The following is a 27,945-nucleotide window of genomic DNA, read 5'->3' as shown; positions in this document are numbered from 1 at the left end:
TTGAAATATTGTTGGTGTACACCATTTTTTTTTAATACTTGTACCACTTAACAGATTTTGAGAATCAAGATGAATAAAGGGTAAATTTCCACTGAAGATCCAAAATATGTTATTCAACAAATTCCAATGGTGCAGCTTCAGCAAGTGATAGGAATAATTTAGTTGAGAAGTGAGAACTTCACAAACATTCTTGAGTCTATATGGTGTACTTTAATAATGTAATGAACCTAGCATTAGTTTCTTGTACAACTAGAACTGCCCCCCACTTGCCGCCCCCCCCCCCCCCGGGCGGCCCTGACTTTGAAGTTATAGCTGCAAGATTTCCGAAGGGTGAGTACAAATGTAAATCCTTTATCACTGTTATACAGCGGTGTGAAATTAAACAAACAACCCAATCCTGAGTTTATTTCTGTGTAATTCACATCTTCAGTGAATGTGTGAATTTTTCTTTAATTAAAAAAAAAAGGGGGGGATTTCACTATACCAGTTAAATGCAAGATTTGGGTAGATGGTCATATTCTTATATATACACAACAAAAATGAAACATGCAATTCTTAAAGCCAAAAGAAATATTTCATTTTACAGCTAAAAGATAGCAATGTTAATAACTAAGGGCCAAATTCTGTCACCCTTACTCATTGAGACTATTAATGGAGTAAGATACAGTATTACTTAACAGAAAGAAAGGTGGCAGAATTGGGCCCCAAATTGACACTGTGTGATGACTGTCAGAAAACTGAAGAATAATCAGAGGTCCAACAGCTAATGAGATGCAGGACACACATTCCTGAATTGTGGCTATAAAAGCATGATTCAGGACTAAAATATTCCAGTCAAAATTAAAAAAAGGGGGACAAGGGGAAGTGTTACATAAAGTTGACTCCAAAATCCTTATTTAGGCCTACCTAAATAAGTAGATGAATTTTCAGGAGTGCCAAACAGTTCCTTTTGGGTCTTAATGGGACTAATTGTACTGCTCACCATTGCGAGTAAGGGGTTCACAATCTGCCCTGTATAACACAGAAGAATTATCTTTTAATGTATTTTTTCATCTCTAGTAGGGTGGTTGCACTAATTCTTCTATGGAGTCCTTTCCCTGAGACCACATGCAGTATCAAAATGGTACTGATTAAGCAGCTCCGGCTTCTCCCTAGGACAGAAAACAAAAGGAATAAAAATAGATACCTAATTTCAGCAGTTATAAATTCATCACTAATTAAAGACTAACTATGGAGTTTTCACTGGCTATTGTGATGAAAAATTAGCAAGATAATTTACTAAATTTATTTATTCTTTTAGCTTTCAAAAATCTATTTAAAGATCAAGTAATACACAGTTCAGTTTAATAGGACACCATCACTATATAATTTACGCATTGCCTACATTCATTAACTAATGAGATTATTTTTATACCACATAAAAAGGTCATATTTTGAACGCATGAGATTAGTTTAAAATATAATCCAGCCAATTGGTAGTACTATATTCCACAATGTAAGAATTGTCTTATGTCACATTTTAAGTACTTTTTAAATTAAAATGTAAAACATATACTAATATAAATCTAAAACAAGTGAATCATTAAGTGGCAATGGAATAAAAAACACTTAAGCTTGATGCTGGTTACATGAGATTTCACTTGAGATGGAACATAATGATATATTCAAGAGGACAGCATGGCAAGACTTATTTGGTCATCCACATGCCTTTATTACTCCTAGGGGAATTATGTGCCACTGCACATGTGCAGAATTCATGTGTCCCATTTCTCTGCAGAAAATACATTCTGCTGGAGAGGCTTTGCAGTTACAGCTTTTGCCCACCAGGGGCTGCTGTGGCATCAGAACAAAGAGAGCCGGCTCACCGCTCACCTGCCATAGCAATCAGCAGCTGATAGGGAGAGAGCAGAGGCTGAATTCCTCACAGCTCCCTGCCTGTGGGGCCAGGTGAGGAAGCATGAGATACGGGAGAGAATAGACAGAGCGGGATACACAGGGATGCTGGGGGTGGGGGGGTCACATAGATGGGTTCAGAAGGACTAGTGGGAGGGACAGACAGGACTGGGGGCTGAATGGGAGTGGGGGGCGCAGGGCCACATGGGGATGGGGGCAGCTGAGTGGGAGTGCAGAGACTCCAGTGGATAGGAGGGGCACGGACACATGGGGACAGGGGTGCATGGGGAGGGGTTGCAGAGACACATGGGGTGGGGGAGGGGTGGATGAGTGGGGGTGCAGGGACACATGGGGACATGAGACGTGCAGGGACACATGGGAATGGGGGACGGGGTGCATGGATATCGGCAAGGTGGGTGCAGGGACACATGGGGACAGGAGGAAAAGGGTGCATGGGGATCGGCATGGGGGGTGCAGGAACACATGGGGACAGGGGGAAGGGTGGCTGAGTGGGCATGCAGGGACACATGGTTGGGGGGTAGGGGGAGCAGGGACACATGGGGACGGGGTAGATGTGCCTGACTGATTGGAAGAGGCCAGGGGTCAGCCAGGGTCTGCATGGGGAAGGCTCCCCAACTTCCTAACAATCCCTCTCCACTTCACCCCTCCCCAAAATGTTCCATACTTCTACCACCCACACCCAAGAACCCTCCAGGTTCACTCCCAGGCTCCTTCCAAGCAACTACATCCCTCTCCCTCAGCTCCTCCATGACACTTGACTCACTCAAGCCTTTGAACAGCTTCTGAGAGGCGTGTGAAATACGTTTCTGTATTGTAGTTTAAATGAATTATTACTCAAAGTCCTGTATTAATATGCCTAGTAAGGAATCTATTTGTAAAAAACCATTCCCTGAATCTTTTTTGTTGTCTGTATTGTTACAGACATACTTGTTGCAAGGAATTTTGAAATAAATGACCAAAATAATTGAAACTGGCGTGACTATATTGTGCTGTTTTGACTATATTGTGTTGTTTTGACAAAATATGCAGAATTTTTTATTTGGGGGGGGCACACAATTCCCCCAGGAATACTTTATGGAAGAGATGTAGCTTGAAACTATTACTTAGGTAGTACACACCTTGGGAACAAGGACTAGGTCTTCCTGTGGGTTTCTTACAGGACTGATCTCACCATAGATGCTAGAGTGTCCAGGCCAAATTTAACCCTAGTGTAAACTGATATAATTCCATCCAAGTCAGTAAAGTTGCATCTGTTTACACCAGTTCTGAATTTGGCCCTTAATCTAGAATTTGCACACTCATACATCTGTTGACCAATTTCAGATCAAGACTGCCCTCCACTGGTTGCTTCTTTTCAATAAAACAATATTCTCTTCTGGAGGCACTGGTTCCATCACTCCATTCACAAAAAGGTGTGTGATCTTCTTGTGTATGATTTTGTGCTTGAGAATGTTGGAAGATCTGAAGGACTGCAGACTCAAGGGTGTTCTGGAGGCAGTAACAGGAGCCTGAGGAGTAGAAGTTTGTCTCCTGCATCATCGGTTACATGCTTTGCCTTTGAAAAAAGTCACTTGCTACCTGTAGTTAGCCAACCACTGCTCACTAAAGCTTGTAGACTCTTTTTTGGAGGACATGGGACATGGTAGCTGGAAGAGCCTCTCCACCCCCCGGCTTTATCCTAGATTTTCTAGAATAGATAAATCCTGAGAAACTTGGCAAAGCTGAGGAGCTGTCTTGCTCACTTGTCACCTTTTCAAACTCTGACCCAGAAATGCCTTCTCATTTAGAATCTTTTCACTGAAATACCTTCTCAATTAAAAACCATATACCTGATGAAAATCTCATGGAATCCACGAATGTATCTGAATATAGGAAGCTGCAGTGGAGAGCTTTTGCATTACTATCCGTACTTTTTGTTCCTGATGATCACCATTCCTGGTAAGAGAGGCTCATGGAAAGGCTTTCTGATGTGGAGTCAGTTTGCTTTTAAAATTCACAAGCTATTGAAAGCCTCCTGAACCAGAGCTATTTGGCTTACAAATACCCCACAAATGTGTCTGCAGAGTGTCTATGTTCCTTGAAGACAAGCTATATCTTGCACAGATTAGAAGCTCTGATGACTGACAAAAGAGCTTGTAAATTCCACAAGACTAATGAAAAACTGTGCCAGCCATCAAGAGCTAACCAGCATTATCAGTGGATCACTTCAATAACTCAATATTCCACCTAATCTTATCATTATGCACTAGTTCCCTTTGAGCACTATTGAATAAATCACATTTAGACTTTCTAGATAGATCAAGCCTTTAAAAAAAAAAAAAAAAAAGAAGATCTAACTTTACAAAATGTCAGGGCTTGTTTCTCCACTGCCTTGCACCTAATGTCAACATTTACGTCTGTGAAAAATGAGTGTAATACACTACCTGATCAGAATGATAATGTTTTACATTCACTCTGCACAGGTCTAAATGACTACACAAGGTGCAAGGCAGTGGAGAACCAGGCCACTTTTCCCAAAAGGCTTACTTAAAAAACTCTCTCTCTCTCTCTCTCTCTTTCTCAAAACCCCCTTGTCTGATTAACCTCATATATTATCATTACACCAGTTAATTGCATTATGTGTCTTCAAACAAATAAGCTTTCTTAAAGTACATTTTACAGGGAAACATGTTTTCTTCTAATTCACTGCATCTTGAAAACTATTATAATATTTTTCACATTTGTGAACAGCAGGAAAACACTGTAGACTTGTATTGTAAAAACCATAAGTGATGCTTCTTTACTCCCTTTTCTTTCTCTTGGCAGGTGATATTTGTATGGTAGTGATAACTATGCATGATTAAAACCACTATTTCAACTGTAAATATATTCGGCCTAATCCAGCCCTACCTTTCAGCCTTTGCAACCCCCAAAAAGTAAGGGTATGGCTACACTACGAAATTAGGTCGAATTTATAGAAGCCGGTTTTATAGAAATCGGTTGTATACATCCGATTGTGTGTGTCCCCACATAAAATGCTCTAAGTGCATTAAGTCGGCAGACCGCGTCCACAGTACCGAGGCTAGCGTCGACTTCCGGGGCGTTGCACTATGGGTAGCTATCCCACAGTTCCCGCAGTCTCCACCGCCCATTGGAATTCTGGGTTGAGATCCCAATGCCTGAATGATGCAAAACAGTGTCGCGGGGGGTTCTGGGTACATGTCGTCAGGCCCCTCCCCCTCCGTCAGAGCAACGGCAGACAATCGATTCGCGCCTTTTTACCTGGGTTACCTGTGCAGACAACATACCACGCCAAGCATGGAGCCCGCTCAGCTCAGCTCAGCTCACTGTCACCATATGTCATCTGGGTGCCGGCAGACGTGGTATTGCATTGCTACACAGCAGCAGCTAATTGCCTTTTGGCAGTAGACAGTGCAGTATGACTGGTAGCCTTCATCGGTGATCTGGGTGCTGGCAGACGTGGGGCTGGCAGACGTGGGACTGCATTGCTACATAGCAGCAGCCCCTTGCCTTTTGGTAGAAGATGGTGTATTACGACTGGTATCCGTCGTCGTCATACTGCAGTGGCTGAAACTCTGTATGCCCTGCAGTTGCTTCCTTCCCAATGACGATGATGGCTATCAGTCGTACTATGCTATTTTCTGCCAAGCGCCCAGTATTTTCTGCCAAGCATCCAGAAGATGCCGAGGGCTATCACTCATGCTGCACCATCGTCTGCCAGCTTAAGATGTAAAAAATAGATTTGTTCTGTATTCATTTGCTTCCCCCTCCCTCCGTGAAATCAACGGCCTGCTAAACCCAGGGTTTTGAGTTCAATCTTTGGGGGGGCCATTCTGTGTGACAGTTGTTTGTGTTTCTCCCTGATGCACAGCCACATTTGTTGATTTTAACTTTCGCATGCGTAAGGGCACTTCATGGAACTTTGTGACTTGCTTTCCCCTGCCCTGAAGCGCCAGAATACCAGGATGAGAGCAGCCCTCACGTTGAGAAGCGAGTGGCGATAGCCCTGTGGAAGCTTGCAACGCCAGACAGCTACCGGTCAGTCGGGAATCAATTTGGAGTGGGCAAATCTACTGTGGGGGCTGCTGTGATCCAAGTTGCCAGGGCAATCAAAGACCTGGTGATATCAAGGGTAGTGACTCTGGGAAACGTGCAGGCCATAGTGGATGGCTTTGCTGCAATGGGATTCCCAAACTGTGGTGGGGCGATAGACGGAACCCATATCCCTATTTTGTCACCGGAGCACCAAGCCACCGAGTACATAAACCGCAAGGGGTACTTTTTAATGCTGCTGCAAGCCCTGGTGGATCACCAGGGACGTTTCACCAACATCAACGTGGGATGACCGGGAAAGGTACATGATGCTCGCGTCTTCAGGCACTCTGGTCTGTTTCGAAAGCTGGAGGAAGGGACTTTCTTCCCGGACCAGAAAATAACCGTTGGGGATGTTGAAATGCCTATCGTGATCCTTGGGGACCCAGCCTACCCCTTAATGCCATGGCTCATGAAGCCATACACAGGCAGCCTGGACAGTAGTCAGGACCTGTTCCACTACAGGCTGAGCAAGTGCCGAATGGTGGTGGAATGTGCATTTGGGCGTTTAAAAGCATGCTGGCGCAGCTTACTGACTCGCTCAGACCTCAGCGAAAAGAATATCCCCATTGTTATTGCTGCTTGCTGTGCGCTCCACAATATCTGTGAGAGTAAAGGGGAGACATTTATGGCGGGGTGGGAGGTTGAGGCAACTCGCCTGGCCGCTGATTACGCGCAGCCAGACACCAGGGCGGTTAGAAGAGCACAGCAGGGCGCGGTGTGCATCAGAGAAGCTTTGAAAACGAGTTTTGTGACTGTCCAGGCTACGGTGTGAAACTTCTGTTTGTTTCTCCTTGATGAACCCTCCGCCCCCCCACCCAGTTCACTCTACTTCCCTGTAAACCAACCACCCCACACTCCCCTCCCCCCTTCGAGCACCGCTTGCAGAGGCAATAAAGTCATTGTTACTTCACATTCATGCATTCTTTATTAATTCATCACACAACTAGGGGGATAATTGCCAAGGTAGCCTAGGATGGGTGGTGGAGGAGGGAAGGAAAAGGACACACTGCAGTTTAAAACTTTAACTCTTATTGAAGGCCAGCCTTCTGATGCTCGGGCAATCATCTGGGGTGGAGTGACTGGGTGGCCGGAGGCCCCCCCACCATGTTCTTGGGCGTCTGGGTGAGGAGGCTATGGAACTTGGGGAGGAGGGCTGTTGGTTACACGGGGGCTGTAGCGGCGGTCTCTGCTCCTGCTGCCTTTCCTGCAGCTCAACCATATGCTGGAGCATATCAGTTTGATGCTCCAGCAGCCGGAGCATCGACTCTTGCCTTCTGTCTGCAAGCTGACGCCACCTATCATCTTCAGCCCGCCACTTGCTCTGTTCAGCCCGCGATTCAGCCCGCCACCTCTCCTCTCATTCATATTGTGCTTTTCTGTAGTCTGACATTGACTGCCTCCACGCATTCTGCTGTGCTCTGTCAGCGTGGGAGGACATCTGGAGCTCCGAGAACATATCATCCCGAGTCCGCCGTTTTCTCCTTCTAATCTTCACTAGCCTCTGTGAAGGAGAAACATTTGCAGCTGGTGGAGGAGAAGGGAGAGGTGGTTAAAAAAGACACATTTTAGAGAACAATGGGTACACTCTTTCACGTTAAATTTTGCTGTTCACATTACACAGCACATGTGCTTTCGTTACAAGGTCGCATTTTTCCTCTTATATTGAGGGCCTGCCGGTTTGGTGTGAGAGATCACTCACGCAGTGCCAGGCAACAGATTTCGGCTTGCAGGCAGCCATGGTAAGCCACAGTCTTTTGGCTTTTTTAACCTTCTTAACATGTGGGAATGGTTTCAAACAGTAGCGCCCTCATTTCCCATACCAAGCACCTGTTGGGTTGGCCATTTAAAATAGGTTTGCAATGTAAAAGGAGGGGCTGGGGTTTCCGGGTTAACATGCAGCACAAACCCAACTAATCCCCTTCCCCCCCACACCCAATTCTCGGTGATGATCACTTCACCCCTCCCCCCCACCGCGTGGCTAACAGCGGGGAACATTTCTGTTCAGCAGAGCAGGAACGGGCACCTCTGAATGTCCCCTTAATAAAATCGCCCCATTTCAACCAGGTGACCGTGAATGATATCACTCTCCTGAGGATAACAAAAAGCGATAAGGATTGGATGTTGTCTGCATGCCAGCAAACACCGGGACCATACGCTGCCATGCTTTGTTATGCAATGATTCCAGACTACGTGCTACTGGCCTGGCGTGGTAAAGTGTCCTACCATGGCGGACGGGATAAGGCAGCCCTTCCCAGAAACCTTTTTGCAAAGGCTTTGGGAGTACATGAAGGAGAGCTTTCTGGAGATGTCCCTGGAGGATTTCCGCTCCATCCCCATACACGTTAACAGACTTTTCCAGTAGCTGTACTGGCCGCGATTGCCAGGGCAAATTAATCATTAATCATTAAACACGCTTGCTTTTAAACCATGTGTAATATTTACAAAGGTACACTCACCAGAGGTCCCCTGTGTGCCCTCAGGGTCTGGGAGCACGCCTTGGGTGAGTTCGGGGGTTACTGGTTCCAGGTCCAGGGTGATAAACATATCCTGGCTGTTGGGGAAACCGGTTTCTCCGCTTCCTTGATGCTGTGAGCTATCTACATTATCTTCATCCTCATCTTCCTCGTACCCCGAACCCACTTCCCTGTGTGTTTCTCCGTTGAAGGAGTCAAAGCACACGGCTGGGGTAGTGGTGGCTGCACCCCCTAGTATGGCATGCAGCTCCGCGTAGAAGCGGCATGTTTGCAGCTCTGCCCCGGACCTTCCGTTTGCCTCTCTGGCTTTGTGGTAGGCTTGCCTTAGCTCCTTAATTTTCATGCGGCACTGCTGTGCGTCCCTGTTATGGCCTCTGTCCTTCATGGCCTTGGAGACCTTTTCTAATATTTTGCCATTTCATTTACTGCTACGGAGTTCAGCTAGCACTGATTCATCTCCCCATATGGCAAGCAGATCCCGTACCTCCCGTTCGGTCCATGATGGAGCTCTTTTGCGATCCTGGGACTCCATCACGGTTACCTGTGCTGATGAGCTCTGCGTGGTCACCTGTGCTCTCCACGCTGGGCAAACAGGAAATGAAATTCAAACGTTCACGGGGCTTTTCCTGTCTACCTGGTCAGTGCATCTGAGTTGAGAGTGCTGTCCAGAGCGGTCACAATGAAGCACTGTGAGATAGCTCCCGGAGGCCAATAACGTCGAATTCCGTTCACACTACCCCAATTCCGACCCGCTAAGGCCGATTTTATCGCTAATCCCCTCATCGGAGGTGGAGTAAAGAAACCGGTTTAAAGGGCCCTTTAAGTCGAAAAAAGGGACTTAGCCGTGTGAATGTGTCCAGGCTTAATTCGATTTAACGCTGCTAAATTCGACCTAAACTCGTAGTGTAGACCAGGCCTAAGTCAGAGCAGAACTGACCCATTTTGTCTGCTATATTGCCCATATTCTAGAGGATGTGGCAAGCAGTAAGTCATGGCATTGTTGTGGGTAGCTCACTAAAGGGAAGAGTTCCAGGAAATGTGAGAATACACTTGTCTGTACCTTCATATTCATTGCGATTACGCCAAGCTCAAACGTATTTTCCTTCCTTACTTGCTGGAGTATATCCTGAAGGACAGTCCGGAATGCATCCATAGGAGACAAACCCTTGGGGGTGGTGGTGGTGGTGGGGATATTGGAGTTAGGCAGTTTGTCTAACAGACATTTCTATTAAAATTAAAAAAAAAAATTAATTATCCACCCCAAATGTTACTGAGCTAATAACTTAGAAGACACACCACTGGAGAATAAGAATTGTTGCACTTTGGCCTTTATTGTAACTAGGCACACATGAAAAGTCACCCAGTACTTTAGACTCCCTCTTACAACTGGGCATAATTCTGAATGTGCAGATAGAATGCAGCCTTAGGGTCTGAGCGGCCAGCAGTTCCATGCAGACAGCCCCGGGGCCCAGGCCTATCCTCACTGGTTTCAATGGGGTTCTGCCCATCCAGAGTTCATTGCAGGGTCAGGTGTTTCACTCTGAATGTCTTTGCTTTTAACCAGTTTATTAGATAACATTATTTTAACAGCTTAGTTTTAGCTAACTTTTGTAATTAGTAAAAGTATGAACCTGAGCTCTCCCATTGACAACAGAACAGCCCTTGCACCAATATCTAAACAAATGCATTTAATGTACACTGGAAGTGGTAATGGGCACTTCTACTGACACAGTGACAGCCTGCTTGACTTTCCTTCATATTATAACAGCACCTGTACTGACAGCATAACAGCTTGGAGGAATGTTAGTGTATGAGGGATTTCCAGTGTAAAACAAAGCAGAAATTGTCATGTACCAAAACTAGGAATTATAATGGTTCCATTTCACTTTTATCACATATAAGGAGTAAGTAATACTGGCGCCTAGACATTGCAGTTTAGACAGGCTCCATCCTCCATCTGAGTCCTTTCTAGCCTAGACTCACAGACTTTAAGGCCAGATGGGACCATCATGATCATTTAGTCTGACCTCCTGCACATTGCAGGCCACAGAACCTCACCCACCCACTCCTGTAGTAGGCCCATAACCTCTAGCTGAGTTACTGAAGTTCTCAGATCTTGATTTCAGGACTTCAAGTTACAAAGAATCCACCATTTACTCTAGTTCAAACCAGTGAGTGACCCATGCCCCATGCTGCAGAAGAAGGTGAAAACCCACCAGGATCTCTGCCAATCTGACCTGGAGGAAAATTCCTTCCCAACCCCACATATGGCAATCATTTAGACCCTGAGCATGTGGGCAAGACTCACCAGCCAGACACCCGGGAAAGAACTCTCTATAGAACTCAGAGCCCTCTAGTGTCCCATTTCTGGCAGTTGGACATACCTGCTTTACCATTACTTTGTGTGATATAGTTCATGGAGAATTGTTAAGTACCTGTTTATCTGCATATAGTCACCCACCCTTCCAGGATATTTAAAGGGAACTCCAGAGGTATGTACACCTATTAATAGTAGTAACAAATATAATTTTATTAGAAGTAGTTCCTTTCCCCTATTTGATGTTTATTTCTGAGAAAAAAAATATTGAATCTCTAACAATGGAAAGAGAACAGATGCCGTAGCTGGTATAGTTCTGTTTGTTATCCGAGTTACAATTTTTTTTTCCTAAGAGAGACAAGGTGGGTGAAATAATATCTTTTATTGGATCAACTTATATTGGTGATAGAGAAAAGCTTTTGAGCCACATAGAGGTCTTCTTCAGGTCTGGGAAAGGTACTCCCTGCGTCACAGCAAAACACAAGTGGAATAGATTGTTTAGCATAAGTAGTTAGCACATATTATAAAGGACCATTCAAGGTAGAGTGGCCTGCTAACACCAACAGAAGTTGGTCCAATAAAAGAGACAAGTTGGGTGAAGTAGTCTCTCTAATATCCTGGGACTGACATGGCTACAATTACACTGCATGCTATTCTTCCCCCTACACATACAAAATAAGAAAACTAAACAGAACACTTCATCTTCACTGTTAGTTTTGCTGTATTCGTGGATTTTTAAAATCAGAGTATTATCCAAAAGCGAAAAAAGTTACAGCAAGGTGGTCCCATCAGGGCCGGTGTAACTACTAGGCGAACTAGGCATCCGCCTAGGGTGCCAAGATTTGGGGGCGCCAAAAAGCGGTGCCCCAATTTTTTTTTTTACACTACAGTGGAGTCACATCTTACGCGAGGGTTAGGTTCTAAGGTCAGCGCGTAAGAGGAAAATCACGTATAGTGAAAATTACCATAAAGTACAATACACACAATGAAAAGTTTCAGAGTAGCAGCTCTAATAAATTTGTTAGTCTCTAAGGTGCCACAAGTCCTCCTGTTCTTCTTTTTGCGAATACACACAATATACACTAGAATAGGGGTCCTCAACCTTCGGCATGCGGGCCAAAGATGCCACGCGAGCCGATTTTTTTTTAATGGCAGGCTGCGGGTCCCGTGCGCCGCTCAGCCCGCTGCCGGTCTGGGGTTCCGTCCGCCGGCTCCTGCCAGCCAGGGCCCCGTCCGCCAGCCCGCTCAGCCCGCTGCCGGCTGAGTGAATGGAACCCCAGGCCGGCAGCGGGCCATTAAAAAAAAAATCGGCTCGTGTACCACCTATGGCACGCGTGCTGTAGGTTGAGGACCCCTGTTCTAGTGTATGCAGTGTATACTGTCACTTTATGGTAATTTTCACTATACACGATTTTCCTCTTACGCGCTGACCTTAGAACCTAACCCCTGCGTAAGATGTGACTCCATTGTATTCATTTTTGAAAGTTTATAATAAGCGATGCTTGGGGTAGGGGGGGAAGGAGAGCAAGGTGGAAGTTTCGCCTAGGGTGCAAAATATCCCTGCACCGGCCCTGGGTCCCATCTCTAGTATCTAAGATGCCTATCACTCTGGTGTTTAAGTGCCATAATACAACTAAGGGTATGTCTATACTACAGGATTAATCCGAATTTATATAATTCGAATTTTGGAAACAGATTGTATAAAGTCGAATGTATGCGGCCACACTAAGCACATTAATTCGGCAGTGTGCGTCCATGTACCGGGGCTAGCGTCGATTTCCAGAGCGTTGCACTGTGGGTAACTATCCCATAGCTATCCCAGAGTTCCTGCAGTCTCCCCCGCCCATTGGAATTCTGGGTTGAGATCCCAGTGCCTGATGGGGCAAAAAACATTGTCGCAGGTGGTTCTGGGTACAGCCTCACCCCTCCCTCCATGAAAGCAACAGCAGACAACCATTTTGCGCCTTTTTTCCTGGGTGAACACTGCAGACTCCATACCACGGCAAGCATGGAGCCCGCTCAGCTCAAGACAGCAGTCATGAACATTGTAAACACCTTGCATGTTCTCATGCAGTTTATGCTGAGCCAGGACCAGAAAAACGAGGCGAGGAGGCGGCAGCGACGGCAGCACAGTGACAAGCGTGATGAGGACATGAACACAGAATTCTCTCAAACCGCGAGCCCCGGTGCTTTGGAGATCATGTTGTTAATGGGGCAGGTTCTATCCGTGGAACGCCGATTCTGGGCCCAGGAAACAAGCACAGACTGGTGGGACCGCATCGTGTTGCAGGTGTGGGACGATTCCCAGTGGCTGCGAAACTTTCGCATGCGTAAGGGCACTTTCATGGAACTTTGTGACTTGCTGTCCCCTGCCCTGAAACTCCAGAATACCAAGATGAGAGATGCCCTCACAGTTGAGAAGCGAGTGGCGATAGCCCTGTGGAAGCTTGCAACGCCAGACAGCTACCCGTCAGTCCGGAATCAATTTGGAGTGGGCAAATCTACTGTGGGGGCTGCTGTGATGCAAGTAGCCAAATCAATCACTGAGCTGCTGCTACGAAAGGTAGTGACTCTGGGAAATGTGCAGGTCATAGTGGATGGCTTTGCTGCAATGGGATTCCCTAACTGTGGTGGGGCGATAGATGGAACCCATATCCCTATCTTGGCACCGGAGCACCAGGGTACCCAGTACATAAACCGCAAGGGGTACTTTTCAGTGGTGCTGCAAGCACTTGTGGATCACAAGGGACGTTTCACCAACATCAACGTGGGATGGCCGGGAAGGGTTCATGATGTTCGCGTCTTCAGGAACACTACTCTGTTTAAATGGCTGCAGCAAGGGACTTACTTCCCGGACCAGAAAATAACCGCTGGGGATGTTGAAATGCCAATAGTTATTCTTGGGGACCCAGCCTACCCCTTAATGCCATGGCTCATGAAGCCGTACACAGGCAGCCTGGACAGGAGTCAGGAGCTGTTCAACTACAGGCTGAGCAAGTGCAGAATGGTGGTAGAATGTGCATTTGGACGTTTAAAAGGTCGCTGGCGATCGTTACTGACTCGCTCAGACCTCAGCCAAACCAATATCCCCATTGTTATTTCTGCTTGCTGTGTGCTCCACAATCTCTGTGAATGTAAGGGGGAGACCTTTATGGCGGGGTGGGAGGCTGAGGCAAATTGCCTGGCTGCTGATTACACGCAGCCAGACACCAGGGCGATTAGAAGAGCACACCAGGAAGCGCTGTGTATCAGAGAAGCTTTGAAAACCAGTTTCATAACTGGCCAGGCTACAGTGTGAAATTTCTGTTTGTTTCTCCTTCATGAAAACCCGCCCCCTTTATTGACTCATTCTCTGTAAGGAACTCACCCTCCCCCATCTTGCTTTCAAAGGAAATAAAGTCACTATCATTTAAAAATCATTTATTCTTTATTAATTGATTATAAAAAGAGGGAAAGAACCCGGGTGGGGTTTGGGAGGAGGATTGGCGGGAAGGAAAAGGCCACTAAAAAAAGGTTAAAAAAATGACAGCCTTTTGCTTGGGCTGTCCACTGGGGTGGAATGGGAGGGTGTACGGAGCCTCCCCCCCCCCCCGCGTTCTTACACGTCTGGGTGGGGAGGTTATGGAACATGGTGAGGGGGGAGGGAGGTTATACAGGGGCTGTAGCGGCACTCTGATATCCTGCTGCCGTTCCTGAAGCTCCACCAAATGCCAGAGCATGTCTGTTTGCTCATGCAGCAGCCCCAGCATTGCATCCTGCCTCCTCTGATCTTCCTGCCGCCATCTCTCATCTCGAGCGTCTCTCCTCTCCTCACGTTGTCCCTCCTGTCCTCACGTTGGTCCCTCATGTCCTCACGTTGGTCCCTCCTGACCTCACGTTCACTGGCTTCTTTCCTATACTTTGAAACCGTGTCCTTCCACTCATTCAAATGAGCTCTTTCACTGCGGGTGGATTCCATGATTTCTGCAAACATCTCGTCTCGCGTTTTCTTTTTCCGACGCCTTATCTGAGATAGCCTTCAGGATGGAGGAGGGAGGCTTGAAGAATTTGCAGCTGCTGGAGGGAGGGGAAAAAGGAGAGAATTTTTTAAAAAGATACATTTTGCAGAACAATGCTTATACTCTTTCACGGTGACCAACACTATTCACATTACATAGCACATGTGATTTCTGTGCAAGGTCGCATTTTGCCTCTTAATATTGAGTGCCTGTGGCTTTGCTGCGAGAGATCACAGACGCAGGTCTAGGCAACAGAATTCGGCTTGCATGCGGCCATGGTAAGCCATTGTCTTTCGGCTTCTGCGCCCTGCTTTCCCACATACCAAGCAAAGCCCGTTGAGTGCTGCGGTTTTCCTGTTAACCTTCAGCAGCAGAAAACAAACTACCCCTCCCCATCCAATTCTCTGGATGATCGCTTTATCCCTCCCTCCACCACGTGGCTGGTATCAGGGAAGATCCCTGCTAGCCAAACGCGAAAAGCTCTGGGCCAATTCCCCCCCCGCGCTTGGCTAACTGCAGGGAAGGATTTCTTTTCAGCCACAGGCAAACAGCCCAGTAGGAACGGCCATCTCTGTCCCCTTAATTAAATTCCCGTATTTCAACCAGGTTACCATGAGCGATATCACTCTCCTGAGGATTACACAGCGAGATAAAGAATGGATGTTGCTTGAATGCCAGCAAACCCTGGGACCATACGCTGCCAGGCTTTGTCATGCAATGATACCAGATTACTTGCTGCAAGCATGGCACAGTCAAGTGTCCTACCATGGAGGACAGACTAAGGCTGCACTGCCCAGAAACCTTGTGGCAAGGGTTTTGGAGTACCTCCAGGCGAGCTTCATGGAGATATCCCTGGACGATTTCCGCTCCATCCCCAGACACGTTAACAGACTTTTCCAGTAGCTGTACTGGCCGCGAATGCATCCCAAGTCCTCAGGGCAAAGTAATCATTAAAAAACACTTGCTTTTAAAACAAGTTTTATATTTTAAAAGGTAAACTCACCTGAGGTCCCTTCCATGGGGTCTTGGATACTGGCTTGGGAGCGTACTTCAGTCAGGCTGACAAAAAGATCCTGGCTGTTGGGGAGAATGGAGTGCTGGGTGCTCTCCGCAAGCTCGTCCTCCTCCTCCTCCTCTTCCCCGTCCGCAGAATCCTGAGGTGTAGCTGATGAGATTATCCCCACCTCGGAATCCACGGTCAGAGGTGGGGTAGTGGTGGCGGCCCCCCCTAGAACTGCATGCAGCTCGGCGTAGAAGCGGCATGTCCACGGCTCTGACCCAGAGCGACCGTTTGCCTCCTTTGTTTTTGATAGGCTTGTCTGAGCTCCTTGACTTTCACGCGGCATTGATCTGAGTCCCTATTGTGGCCTCTCTCCATCATGCCCTTGGAGATTTTTTCAAAAGTTTTGGCATTTCGTCTTTTCGAACAAAGTTCTGCTAGCACTGAATCCTCTCCCCATATAGCGATCAGATCCAGTACCTCCCATACGGTCCATGCTGGTGCTCTTTTTTGATTATCGGCCTGCATGGTTACCTGTGCTGATGAGCTATCTGTGGTCACCTGTGCTCTCCACGCTGGGCAAACAGGAAATAAAATTCAAATGTTCGCGGGGCTTTTCCTGTCTACCTGGCTAGTGCATCCGAGTTCAGATTGCTGTCCAGAGCGGTCACAATGGTGCACTGTGGTAAAGTCCCTGGAGGCCAATACCATCGAATTGCGGCCACACTAATCCTAATTCGAAATGACAATATCGATTTTGGCGCTACTCCGCTCGTCGGGGTGGAGTACAGAAATCGATTTTAAGAGCCCTTTATTTCGAAATAAATGGCTTCGTTGTGTGGACGGGTGCAGGGTTAATTCGATTTAACGCTGCTAAATCCGAATTAAAGTCATAGTGTAGACCAGGCTTAAAGGTAACAATAAGCTGTTGCTCAGAGCTGCCACCTCCTGTCCATACTCCCTACTCTCATATCCTGGCCAATTTCTAGTCAGCACCAGCCAAAATGTTCCCTTTCCCCCTTCATCTCCAGAATTAACTGCACACAGGAAGCATATTCCCACAAAAATAAGCAGACACAAATATTCAGATGGCAACAATAAGAATGAAATATGAAATAAGAAGTGTGAAATTAAACAGTTTACAGTATATTTTTTCTCTTACCGACAGTTATATTTCCATGAATATCCCAGGAAATTAGACCCAATGAATATACAGAAAGAGCAGATTTACTTCTCAAGAAATACTGTGGATTTTGTTTCAACAGAAAGATCATTTTTATTATGCAGATTAGTTAGTCCCAAGGTAATGATACATTTCAGATATCTGAAGCACAGTGCAGAATTTATAAAATATTAATTAAAAGGAAAACTTGAAAAAAACATTTCTCCGGAGATTTTTGTACCAACTTTAGTTATAAGTAGCACCTAATATTGCTATAACTGAAAAGTTAGAGAAATGTCTTTTGCTATTTTTTCCACTTTGTGTATTTGACCACCCTCTGTGCTTTTCTCAGCCAGTTTAATTGTTCCCCCATGCATATAGTCAGTTAGACCAAGATGCTGTACACATTTGTTCATGTGTGTAAGTTTACTCTCATGAGTAGTCCTATTCAAGTCAGAGTAAAGTTATGCATGTGTGTGATTGCAGGATAAGAGCCTTAGTTTCCTCCTTGCAAGGAAGCAGAAAAACCCTTATAAAAACATTTTGATTAAAAAAAAAATCGGGACATTATGTAAAGGATGATCTACTATAAACTGGATTTTGTAAAAAAAAAAAAACCTCAAATTTAAAAAAAATGCAAGCTGTCAATGTCCTTTTAGATATGATCATTTTATAGGACCTTCTCAAAAGACTTCACATATGTAAACAAAAATGTATTTTGCAGAAAAATACATCTTAGCCACATCTGGATTTGTACTGTAAATAACAAGTAGCTAAATGGCTAGAACTTCACCAAGAGACCCAAAGAAATTAATTTGGTGTTCCATGATTACTCGGCAGATGCTAGCACAAATAGTCAGTATATTGATTCATAAAGCTCGAACATTAAACTGCCACAGTGAATTACCATTTTAATTAAAGAAGATCAATCTATTTAGATTAAACCATGGAAGCCAAAATACAGGGTAGCATGTATACATGATTTGTAGGCAGAAAACTTCTGTCACTAAGGGTTTGATCTTGCTCCAATGAAGTCAATGGAAATGTTGTCATTGACTTCAAAAGAAGTAGGATCAAGTCCTAATGTAATTAGTATTTCATATGTGATGAGCACTAAGCTCTCCTTTCTTGCTCCTTTCTCAGACACTAATATTAACTCTATTTTGCTAAAGCAGTTAATGAAAATTCTGCACTACCAGAATTAAGATTAAGGAATTCTTGATTTAGAGGAACAAAAAATTTTACAGATGAACAAATAATCCCATAAAACTATGATCAAGTGTTATCTTTGGAAATCTTGCTGCAAAAAGTCTAGCTGATTTACTTGCTGAATGAGAATGTATTAATCCATTTAGAAGAATGTGCAGCACATTTAGTTAAAATGCAAGAGAAACTTGAAGATTAACAAAACCAAATGAAGGAACTCAATAGATAAGGCAAGAAATAGCTATGGTTTCTGCAGGAATTCTTGCTAGGTGTGATCCTGCAGTCCTTATTCAAGCAAAACTCCTGGGTGCCCAATGAATCTAGGTGGGGGCAGATTCAGAAACTAGAATACTATTTACTAGAGCTAGGCAAGATTCAAGAGACAATTAGGTCTTGGTTAAAACCTTTGGACAAAATCCTACAGTCCTTACTTAGGGCTGGCCTACACACAGCGTTTGTATTTGTTTTTACACTACTGGTCAGAAATAAGCTATGCTGGTATAACTGTATTCACCCTAGGGGATTGCACCAATTTAACTATATTGGGTTTTAATATAATTAAATCAGTGTAAAAACTACATATAGACAAATGCTTAAACAAAACTCCCACTGGACAAGGTGAATGATGAGTCTGATTCAATATGGTAATACCTAATGGTTCCCAATTTCAACAGGAGATTTGCCTGAGAAAGGACTCCTAGAACAGACATTATTAATCAGTTGTTACCCTAATGGGCATAAAGTAATTGCTGGAATTTCTGCTCAACAGAATTGTGTATTTAAAATATTTATGAATAAGTGAATCATTAACCACCTAAAAAGTGAATATTCTAAGTATTAGAGAAAAGCGTGCTAGAGGGATACATCTGCTGAATTACACATTAATTCAAATCAAATTCAAACATGCAAAGTGTCTGAATTTTCATACTAATGTAGACATTTATAATTTTAAATAAAATAATTTTCTATTACTTTATACCTGGCTTAACTGTTAGTGGACAGAAAAGGGGTGGATGAAAAGAATGTTTTCCCTTCAAGATATACGCATAACTTCCATGCTCATTTTGCCTTCTAGGTAATGTTTATGCCTAACACATGAAAGCTCTGTTCGAAACTACTACAACTGGCACCAGTTCGTTTTATTTTTGGCGTACGTTACTCCAAACTCAAACCAACAATCTCTTAAAATAAGTGGTTACTATATTCCATGTCAATAGCAAGCATAACGTGTTCAGGAATCTATGTTTTTACTCACCATGGTATCTAAGCACTTCAAGTGTCATTAAGACACTGGTGTTTAATTTGTGGCATACAATATGCAGCCTATGAAAGGTTTAGTGTGCGTCTCTAGGCAGTAATTCTCCTTAAACAAGATTCCCTGTAAAATTATTATTGTCTTGTATTTCAGAGGAAATATACAACACATATCTATATCTCAGCTTGTAATGTGAGGTTCCAGGAATTGTTTAGCACTCTCTTTCCAAGATAGGAACATATGCCAAGAGGCTCTCATTACTTCAAGTAAGTGACACATCCCTTTATTCTGGGCCACCATTTCCCTCTTCTAAGTATCACCTACGGTATGCTTTCGGCTTTACTGAGTCATAGTATCATCCAAAGGTCACTTGAAGAGTGAATGCATAATTTCTGTTGTGCCTTGGCAGTCTGAGCAAAAAAAAAAAAAAAAAAATCTTACTGCAGTTTTCTGGAAAAGATAGTTAATCTTCAATAAAAGATGAACTATGATTAATAAGATTTCATGTTTCGTTATATAACAGCTCTCATTTTAGTTACATGGAGCACAACCTGCCCAGGCTTGGAAAGGTCACATGGAGCCTCCCAAAGACAACAGAACCAGAAGAGTTCTACTGTGCAAAGAAATTAGGGACCTACAGGATTGCCTGCTGTGGACGTCCACAAAAAGGAGGTAGACCCCACATATAGATGGATCCACCAGCAAAAACTCATGTGTAGGGGCTTATAACCCTTCTGCAACCTGCTCCCAGGCTGAGGGAGGAGACAGGATTCTTTCCTTCTCAAACTCTTCCGCGCAGCCTATTTACTATGTATCTGCAAGTCTACCTATCACCATTTTGGTGACACTGCCTATATGTGCTCTACTTTCTTGAATCAATGTGTTCTGAAATCCTTGTCCACATCTTCATCTTCTCTTGTTCTGATTATTGAGACTCCCACTTTCCAAACTCCAATATGCACAGAATGTCTTTCTTCTCCCATGTACACAAATACCTAATAACACATCTCAGCCTTAAAGTCTTCCAACAGTTCCACATCCCCAACCCTTCTCTGTGCATGACTCTATGTGGTGCATGCAGCATATCCTTGACCAGTAGAACCATACCAATTCTACTGTCAGGGGCCCTCTGCATTTGCAATTGTAAGGGCAGAATTTTTCCTTGATTGTCTTCACTAAAATTTATACCAGCTCTTGTATCACATCTCTCTGTGAAGTGTTTTGGGATGCTAGTCAGCATACAATTATCACTTCACCACAATATCCTTGCTGTTGCTGACAGAAACTTTTATCCTCTAACATCACATCCATTTATGTATGTATGTAAGCCAGTTTAATTCTTAATGACCTCTAACTCCAGTACTTACCACATTTTTAATACAGAATAATCAAATAATTCACTAAAATTACTATTTAAGGTATTGTATCCTCTGAAATTTTTTCTAAATGTTCCAATGATTTTTTTAAAAATAAAGTAAGGGATATTCTCAAAATCAGAGATCTTATAACAATGTTTTTTCTCCTGAATCAGAGTATTTCACATAGTTACATTTTTAGTGAGGTAAAGGGTTTACAAAAATTGAATTTTAAAGTAATTCTTACATGCTGAAAAGTGAAGCAGGGTAGCAGAAGGAATGGAGCTGTTAAATGCAATGTTTACTCCTCTCAGTGGATTTCACAGTAGCACAGTGTAAATAGATTTCAAAAACCAAAACCTCTTTTTCTGATTTGAGGAGAGAATGTAGTTCTGTTACTAGGACTCAATTATCAGTGAATCGTGTTAAAATGTTATTCTTTATATGGGGTGGATGAATTTGAAACCTCCATTCATATTTGAAAGATATCCGCTGTTGTTATCTGGAGATGAAGGTTGGTCTTGTGGTTAAACCACAGGACTGGGAGTCAGATGATCCAGATTCTATTCCTGGCTCTGCTGCAGACTTCCCCTAGGACTGCAGTCACTTAGGAGGACTACATTTTCAAAAGTGGTATCTTATTTTGGGTACCTCAATTTTTGGTTGCCAAACTTTAGACATTTAGGACATGGTTTTCAGTGGTTATGAATACCCAGATGTCCCACTGACTTCAGCTGGAGTTATGGGTGCTCCTTCCCCCTTCAAATCAGACCTGAGGATGCCTCATTCTCCACTCCTAGGAGCTCATGTAGTAAAAAAGTGAGTGTAAAATGCTACCACTGGCAAAAGTGAGTGGAGACATCTAATTTGGTAGCATTTTGCACAGGTCTAAATAACTACACAGTGTGCAAGGCAGTGGAGAGTCAACTCCAGAGTGCCTGAGGGCTAGAAAAGAAAGTTTTCCCCACCTGTAACAGAGCATAGCAGGGCCCCCTTTGCTCCTGCCTCTGCTCCAAAAACCACTCAGAGACCTTCTGGCTCAACAATCACTGGAACAGTTTATTTACAGTGTGAAATCCCACCCCCTTCTCACTATACACAGGATGGAGGTTTCATTCTGAAGAACTTCCCAGTCTCTGTAGCCACAAGAGACAAGCTTCCACTCTCTGACTTCCCCGTTTCTGTCTACCCCCTTTGGCCTCCTTCCTCTGAGGCTTTTATGCAGCCCCAGGCTAACCACCTGGCAGCTGTTTCCCCTTTGCCAATCAGGCACAAGTTTCTCTAGCCAGCTCCAATTTCCCTCCCTTATGACAGAGGGCTGGCTCAGCAGTTCTTGTCCAGCGCAGTCATACCACACCACAAAGAAATGTTAAAGATGTTTCCCCCCTCCACATACAAATATATATTTTATTAGATGTCAAAGTCTCCATCTCTAGAATCATATGGTTGGATCTACAAAAGAACATTGCCATTTCCGCAGAAAGGTTTTGTGTAGTTAAGCTCCTTTCAGCAGAATTAGTTAAGCTCATCTAACCAGAATTAGTGTAACTGAGAAAGAAAAGAACAGGAGTACTTGTGGCACCTTAGAGACTAACAAATTTATTAGAGCATAAGCTTTCATGGGCTACAACCCACTTCGAAAGCTTATGCTCTAATAAATTTGTTAGTCTCTAAGGTGCCACAAGTACTCCTGTTCTTTTTGAGGATACAGACTAACACGGCTGCTACCCTGAAACCTGAGAAAGAAAAATGAGTTAACTTTAGAATTCTGATCAAAGTCCTTCCCTTTATTTTTCTCATAATACTGTAGTTATAAGTAATTTCATTACAAAGAAAACACATTCACCTACAACAAAAATGGCATTTGGCAAGCAAACATGAAACTATATTGGCAAAATACAATAGATATACACCCCAATTTTACAATGGTCTCACAAGATATTCAGAAACGTCAGCAAAATCAGGATTTCATAACTTTTGGTTTCAACACAATTTTTGGGCCACAAACAAGTGGTTGTTAACATGGCGATTTAGATTTTTGACACTTGAGAAACTCAGAGATGTTTTATTGTAATGAGGTGGTCATAATCTGCTAGGGCAGGAGGAGCCACCCTTTCTGTCAAATGGCTTATAAAAATTGTAAGTAGTCGCACTTGCTGAACATTTCAGACTTGTTTTATATACTATTTTACAGTCCACCAAATCCTATGTAATGTTTAGTCAATTTTAGGGGTAGTTTTGTGTGACTACAAAATATATTGTTTAGTGAAGTTTAGATTAATGAGGTTCTTTTGTATTAATATGTTTATCTTGGCAGCAGAATAATATAGCACAGTAAAAAAAAAAAAGATCAAAGCAATGAAGACTAGTTTGATAAGGAAACATTTCCTGTTAACACTTCAGTGCAGATTCTTTCCCCCAACTCTGCTCAAAGTGGGTAGAAAATGGCCTCAACTCCAGAGCAGGCAAAGAGCAAGTGTATGCCGCTTCCCTGCACCCTTGGGTGTAAAGGACGTGGTGAGGAGTGGGGACAAGGGTTGGAACAGGGATGGTAGTGGTGCAGCTGCAGGGTACTGTGCTCCATTAACTCCAAACTTACAGACAGTCTCTTAGTAACCATTACCAAAAGGCAGCATTTATAACAACTCACACATTGCTCTGAACTAGGTTGGGGCTGACCAAAATATTAAGGGAGCTGTCTGCACCCCCTTTTCATTTAGTACAGCAAAGAACTCTGGGACAGCAGAGAATCTGGCCTTTAAAGTTTATTCTCCTGTTTATGTGTGCGGGTAACTCCCATTCACATTAGCACGGTTTCTGTGTGTATGCACATCAAGATAGCTCCGAGAGGCCTCTTAATATGAAAGTCAATGAAAACCCATTCATATCAATACAGGTCAGGTGTAGTACATTACCTGATAAGCTTCAGCAATCTGCTTAGTCATTAGGTTATTATCTTCTATTGTGAAGTCCTATTCTCTTGCAAAAGCCACAAGACCCTTTCTAACCAGCACACAGTGAGTATTTGTTTTTTTTCAGAACGAAAATTACTTTTTAACGCAATCGTTATTTTTTCTAAATCAGTGCAACAACAAAAACAAGAGCTAAAAATACCTGAAATTAAAACCAAGACATATACAAATATTAGGTTCCAAGAATAGGAAGGGTATTATTTTTATTAAAAATCTTCTTGTTTTTTTATATGACCTTCAAAGCAACTAGAGCTTCTATCTTGGCCTAAACATAACAAACACAGACTAGATACAGACCAAATTTACACTGCACTCTTAATATTTTGCCCTAGCTTTATATAATCCTAGGTTTTCTCCTGCAAGATTTTTCTGCCCTAGACCCATTGACCTAAAAAAAAGGTAATAAAGTTATGTTGACAATACGCAGCTCTGATAAATCTTTAGTTTGGTTTTGGTGTTGTATTTTGAACCACACTAACCTTATGGGTAAATGAGTTGAGTGGTGTCAGTCTCAATTGTTAGTTAATATTTCAGGATTGATGGGCGTTAGGTTTCCATTAAAAAAATGCTCCAACCCAGTTCCGCAAGTAGTTTGGTGAAAAATTTCAGACAAAACTTTTTCACCATAAAATGCACATTTGGGTCAGCCAAAACATTTTGCAAATTCATGTCAAATTTCCCCAACTGTTTTGGTCAACCCTTCTTCGCCCAACCTTCCAAAAAAATTCCCCCAAAATTGCATGTTTTGACATTTTCTAAAAGAAATGTTTCAAAACTAAGTTTACCTCAATTTCATTTTTAAAAAAGTGAAAAAATCAAACATTTCATTTTGGGTCAAAACCAATTTTTTTTTTAGCTTTGTCAGTTCACCAAAAAATACTAAAGCTTTCATTTCAAGTCAACCTGAAACTTTTTTTTATTTTAACAAATTTCAGTTCAGCTAGCAAACCAAAAAATTAATTATTTGCACAGTTCTAACTTTAAGGCCCCCACTTTTATCCCAATACTTCATACATTTTTTTAAAAGTATATATTAATATACATATATAAATAAATGTACGGTCATGCCCAGTCAAAGCTGCTGCTGCTGCTCTAAAATGACCAGGATACAGCTATAATGGAAGAGCTGCATCACATCGAATTATTCCATCTTTGCTTGAGTAGCCTCCTCGTCTTACTACATAACTCCCTATTTCTTCATCATTCTCAAAATCTGGACATAATTAGTTTAAAAAGCTGTCAAGTATTAGACCCAAATTCTGATTTTTTTAAAAATCTGAACGTTCCCCAAGATTGCACTTAAAAAATTAATATTTTAAAGGCATCAAAGAACAACACAATGGCCACTATTTTGTTAGGACCCCCCCAAACCCACCCCCCAAATTGTGCTTATGTGCCTTTCACTTTTCACTACTTCCAATGTTGGCCTGACATTTCCAGTGATACAAGAGAAAAAATGAGGATCTGATACCACATTTCTTGTCCATCCAAAAATGTCATTGAAGTCCAGGGGAATTTGGGGTGTGCAAGAAAAGCAGATGTTAAGAAGCAAAGTAAGAAAACATGTTTATTTCATTCTTTATTCGGAACCCACTGAAAAATGCAAAATGTTTGCCAAGCAGAAAAGCGCAAAACTGTTAGGGAAGGACATTCTATTTATAGATTTCTAAGAGGATATTGTAAATTCATTTTATGTAAAGCATCAGAAAATGAAACTGTGATGGAAACATGTTCAGTAAAATGATCATTTATCCCTCCCTTTGCCTGTATTGAGCTCAACTAAAGACTGGATTTAATACACTGATAACACCAACTATTTCTGATTATACATAAAGTGCCTTGCCTCACCTAGTTCCTTGTTAGAACATGCCTGATGACTTCATTCCATATTTTTCAAATGAGTAGAAGTGGATCTTTTAGGTTTGCAGATACCTAAATAACTCAGAGGACCTAGTCATTTCTCCTAGGTATTTGGTTTATGAGGGAGGAGTTTTGTAGAGGGAATATTTAGATATGGGTGTGTTGTGCAACTCTGGGGCAGGGGGTGTCCATGGGGATGAGGCGCTCTCAGGCAGTGGGGGTGGGGGGAAGGTCCACAGGGGTGAGACATTTTGGAGCTCTGGGGCAGTAGGGGACTTCCATGGGGATGGGTTTTGGCCCTCTAGGGCAGTGGTCTCCAAAGTTTTTTGATCGCGCACCCTATCAGTAAAAAATTTTTGAGTACGCACCCCCGCCGCGCCGAAGCAAAAAAAATCAAAACAAACAACCCTCCTCCTGCCACTCACCCCCATGTGCGAGCCCCACTTTGGAGACCACTGCTCTAGGGCAGTGGGATGGAAGGAAATCCATGAGGGTGGGATGTAGAACTCTAGGGCAGTAGGAGGGTGTATCTATGTGAGCTCTTGGGAGGGGGGGGGTTGTGGAGCTCTGGGCCAGTGTATGTGGGGGGATTATGGAGCTGTGGGCCAGAGAGGGCATGTCCATGGGGATGGGGATTGTGTCAGGCTGAGGTAGAGGGGTGACCATGGGGGACAGAGGTGGGGGTTGTCAGGTGGCAGGAGGGGGTATCTATGGGGGCGCAGGGGTGCCAGCAGTGCAGGGTGCCAAAGGGGGGGGATGTCCATTGGGATGGGGGTTGTGTCAGGCTGGGGCAGTGGGGGTATCTATGGGCACCGCGGGGGCCGTATTGGAGCTGTGGAGGGGGGTGGAGGTGTCTATGAGGGGAGTGGGGGGGCTGTGTGTGTGGGAGGGTTGGGGCAGAGCAGTGCCTGTGGCGGGAGATGAGGTGCCCATGGAGCAGGGGTGGAGCTGACTGGGGGTGGCTTGGGGCCGGGGGTGCCATGGGGGGGAGGAGCTCTCTGTATGTCGCGGGGGCGCTGACTGCCCAGAGCAACCCCGCCGTGCCCGACCCCGGTCACCTGTCACGGCCTCCTGGCCCCAGTCGGTGGCCCTGCAGGAAGAGCCGCCGCCATGACAACCACAAAGGGAGCGGACCCGATTGAAGACGGGGCGCCGCAAGGGGTCGGACCACAGCGGGAACTGCAGGCAGCGGGGCCGAGCCGGCTCCTGATTGGAGGCGGCGGCGTGTCAGTCAGCGCTGAGCGCAGACGGCGGGCGGCTGCGGGTGACGCACGCGGAGCGGAGCATGGACGCGCTGGGCAGGAAGGTGGTGGTGTGCGACAACGGCACCGGGGTGAGCGGCCAGGCCGGGCACCGGGCAGGGGACTGGGGTTCCGGCCCCTCGCGGGCTCCAGGGGCAGCGACCGGCCCAGCCCCCCGGGGCGCCGGCAGCGGGGGGCCGCTCACAGGGAGCGGGGCGCTGCCCGGCCGCCCCAGCGCCTGTCACTCGGCACAGCTCGCTGCGGGCGGGCGGAGCGGGGAAGGGGCTGCTTGAGAGACACCTCGCCGGGCGAGATCCCCTCCCCTCCGGGCCCGGACCCGCCGCCCGCCTCACCCAGCCGGGATCTCCTTCCTCTCCTCCCCGAGTGGGATGCCCCTCTTCCCAGCGCCGTCTAGCCGCCGGGATCGTCCTCTCCCCCCGGCCTGCTGCCCGCCCACTTCCCCTGGAATTGTCAATAGGACCTCGGGGCAGGATCCCCTTCCCCTCACTGCCCCCCCACTGGGATTTCCTTCCTTCCTTCCTGGCCTGCCGCCCGCCCCTCCCACCCTGCTGGGATCTTTCTCCCCTCCCGGCCTGCCTGCCTGGCCCTACGGGATCTTCATCCCGGCACCGGCCTGCCTCTCCTCCCGCCACCGGCCTGCCCCCTTCCCCCCTCGGGCAGGATCTCCTTCCTCCTCCCGCACCGGCCTGCTCCCCTCCCCCACGGGCAGGATCTCCTTCCCCCCTCCCGGCACCGGCCTGCCTCCAACTCCACAACCTGCCCCATAGATTAAACCCTCCTATTGCACTAGAGTTCTGCATCCTGCCCATGTGGATTTTCTCCCATCCCACTGCCCTAAAGGACCACAACCCATCCCCATGGAAATCCCCCACTGCCCCAGAGCTCCCCAATGTCTCACCTCTGTGGACCTCTCCCTCCCCACTGCCTGAGAGCTCCCCTAGACGGGATCCCTTTCCCCTCCCAGCACCAACCCACCACCTGCCCTGGCATCCCATACCAAAGCACAAAAAGGTCTGTAACGTGGAGCTGGAGCAGCTCCCTAGACTACCACCAGCGCAGCGGGAGCTGGGCAGTT

At 45.0% G+C, this 27,945-nt stretch overlaps 1 protein-coding gene and 1 long non-coding RNA gene across 4 annotated transcripts in view; one reads left to right on the top strand and one right to left on the bottom strand.

Moving 5' to 3' along the window:
- LOC101953976 (uncharacterized) lies at nucleotides 1-26,805 on the bottom strand. 3 transcript variants are annotated; one of them, XR_010599952.1, is made up of 3 exons: nucleotides 26,667-26,805; nucleotides 9,544-9,708; nucleotides 1-1,151 (listed from the first exon to the last, which is right to left on the bottom strand). It is a non-coding gene; the product is annotated as an uncharacterized LOC101953976 (long non-coding RNA). The 3 variants fall into 3 exon arrangements; XR_255263.5 differs by lacking the exon at nucleotides 26,667-26,805 and adding an exon at nucleotides 25,597-26,608; XR_010599953.1 differs by lacking the exon at nucleotides 1-1,151 and adding an exon at nucleotides 6,897-7,533 and having other exon boundaries at nucleotides 8,466-9,708.
- The window catches only part of ACTR2 (actin related protein 2), a 45,331-nt gene continuing 44,187 nt past the window's right edge, over nucleotides 26,802-27,945 (top strand). Inside the window, exon 1 of the mRNA XM_065589687.1 lies at nucleotides 26,802-26,941. Coding sequence (XP_065445759.1) covers nucleotides 26,894-26,941 — 48 coding nt within the window. The 5' untranslated portion in view covers nucleotides 26,802-26,893. The remainder of the gene's footprint in view (nucleotides 26,942-27,945) is intronic.

Source organism: Chrysemys picta, chromosome 3 (assembly GCF_011386835.1).
Source record: "Chrysemys picta bellii isolate R12L10 chromosome 3, ASM1138683v2, whole genome shotgun sequence".
Taxonomy (NCBI): Eukaryota; Metazoa; Chordata; order Testudines; family Emydidae; genus Chrysemys; species Chrysemys picta.
This window is presented reverse-complemented; position numbering and strand designations above follow the sequence as displayed.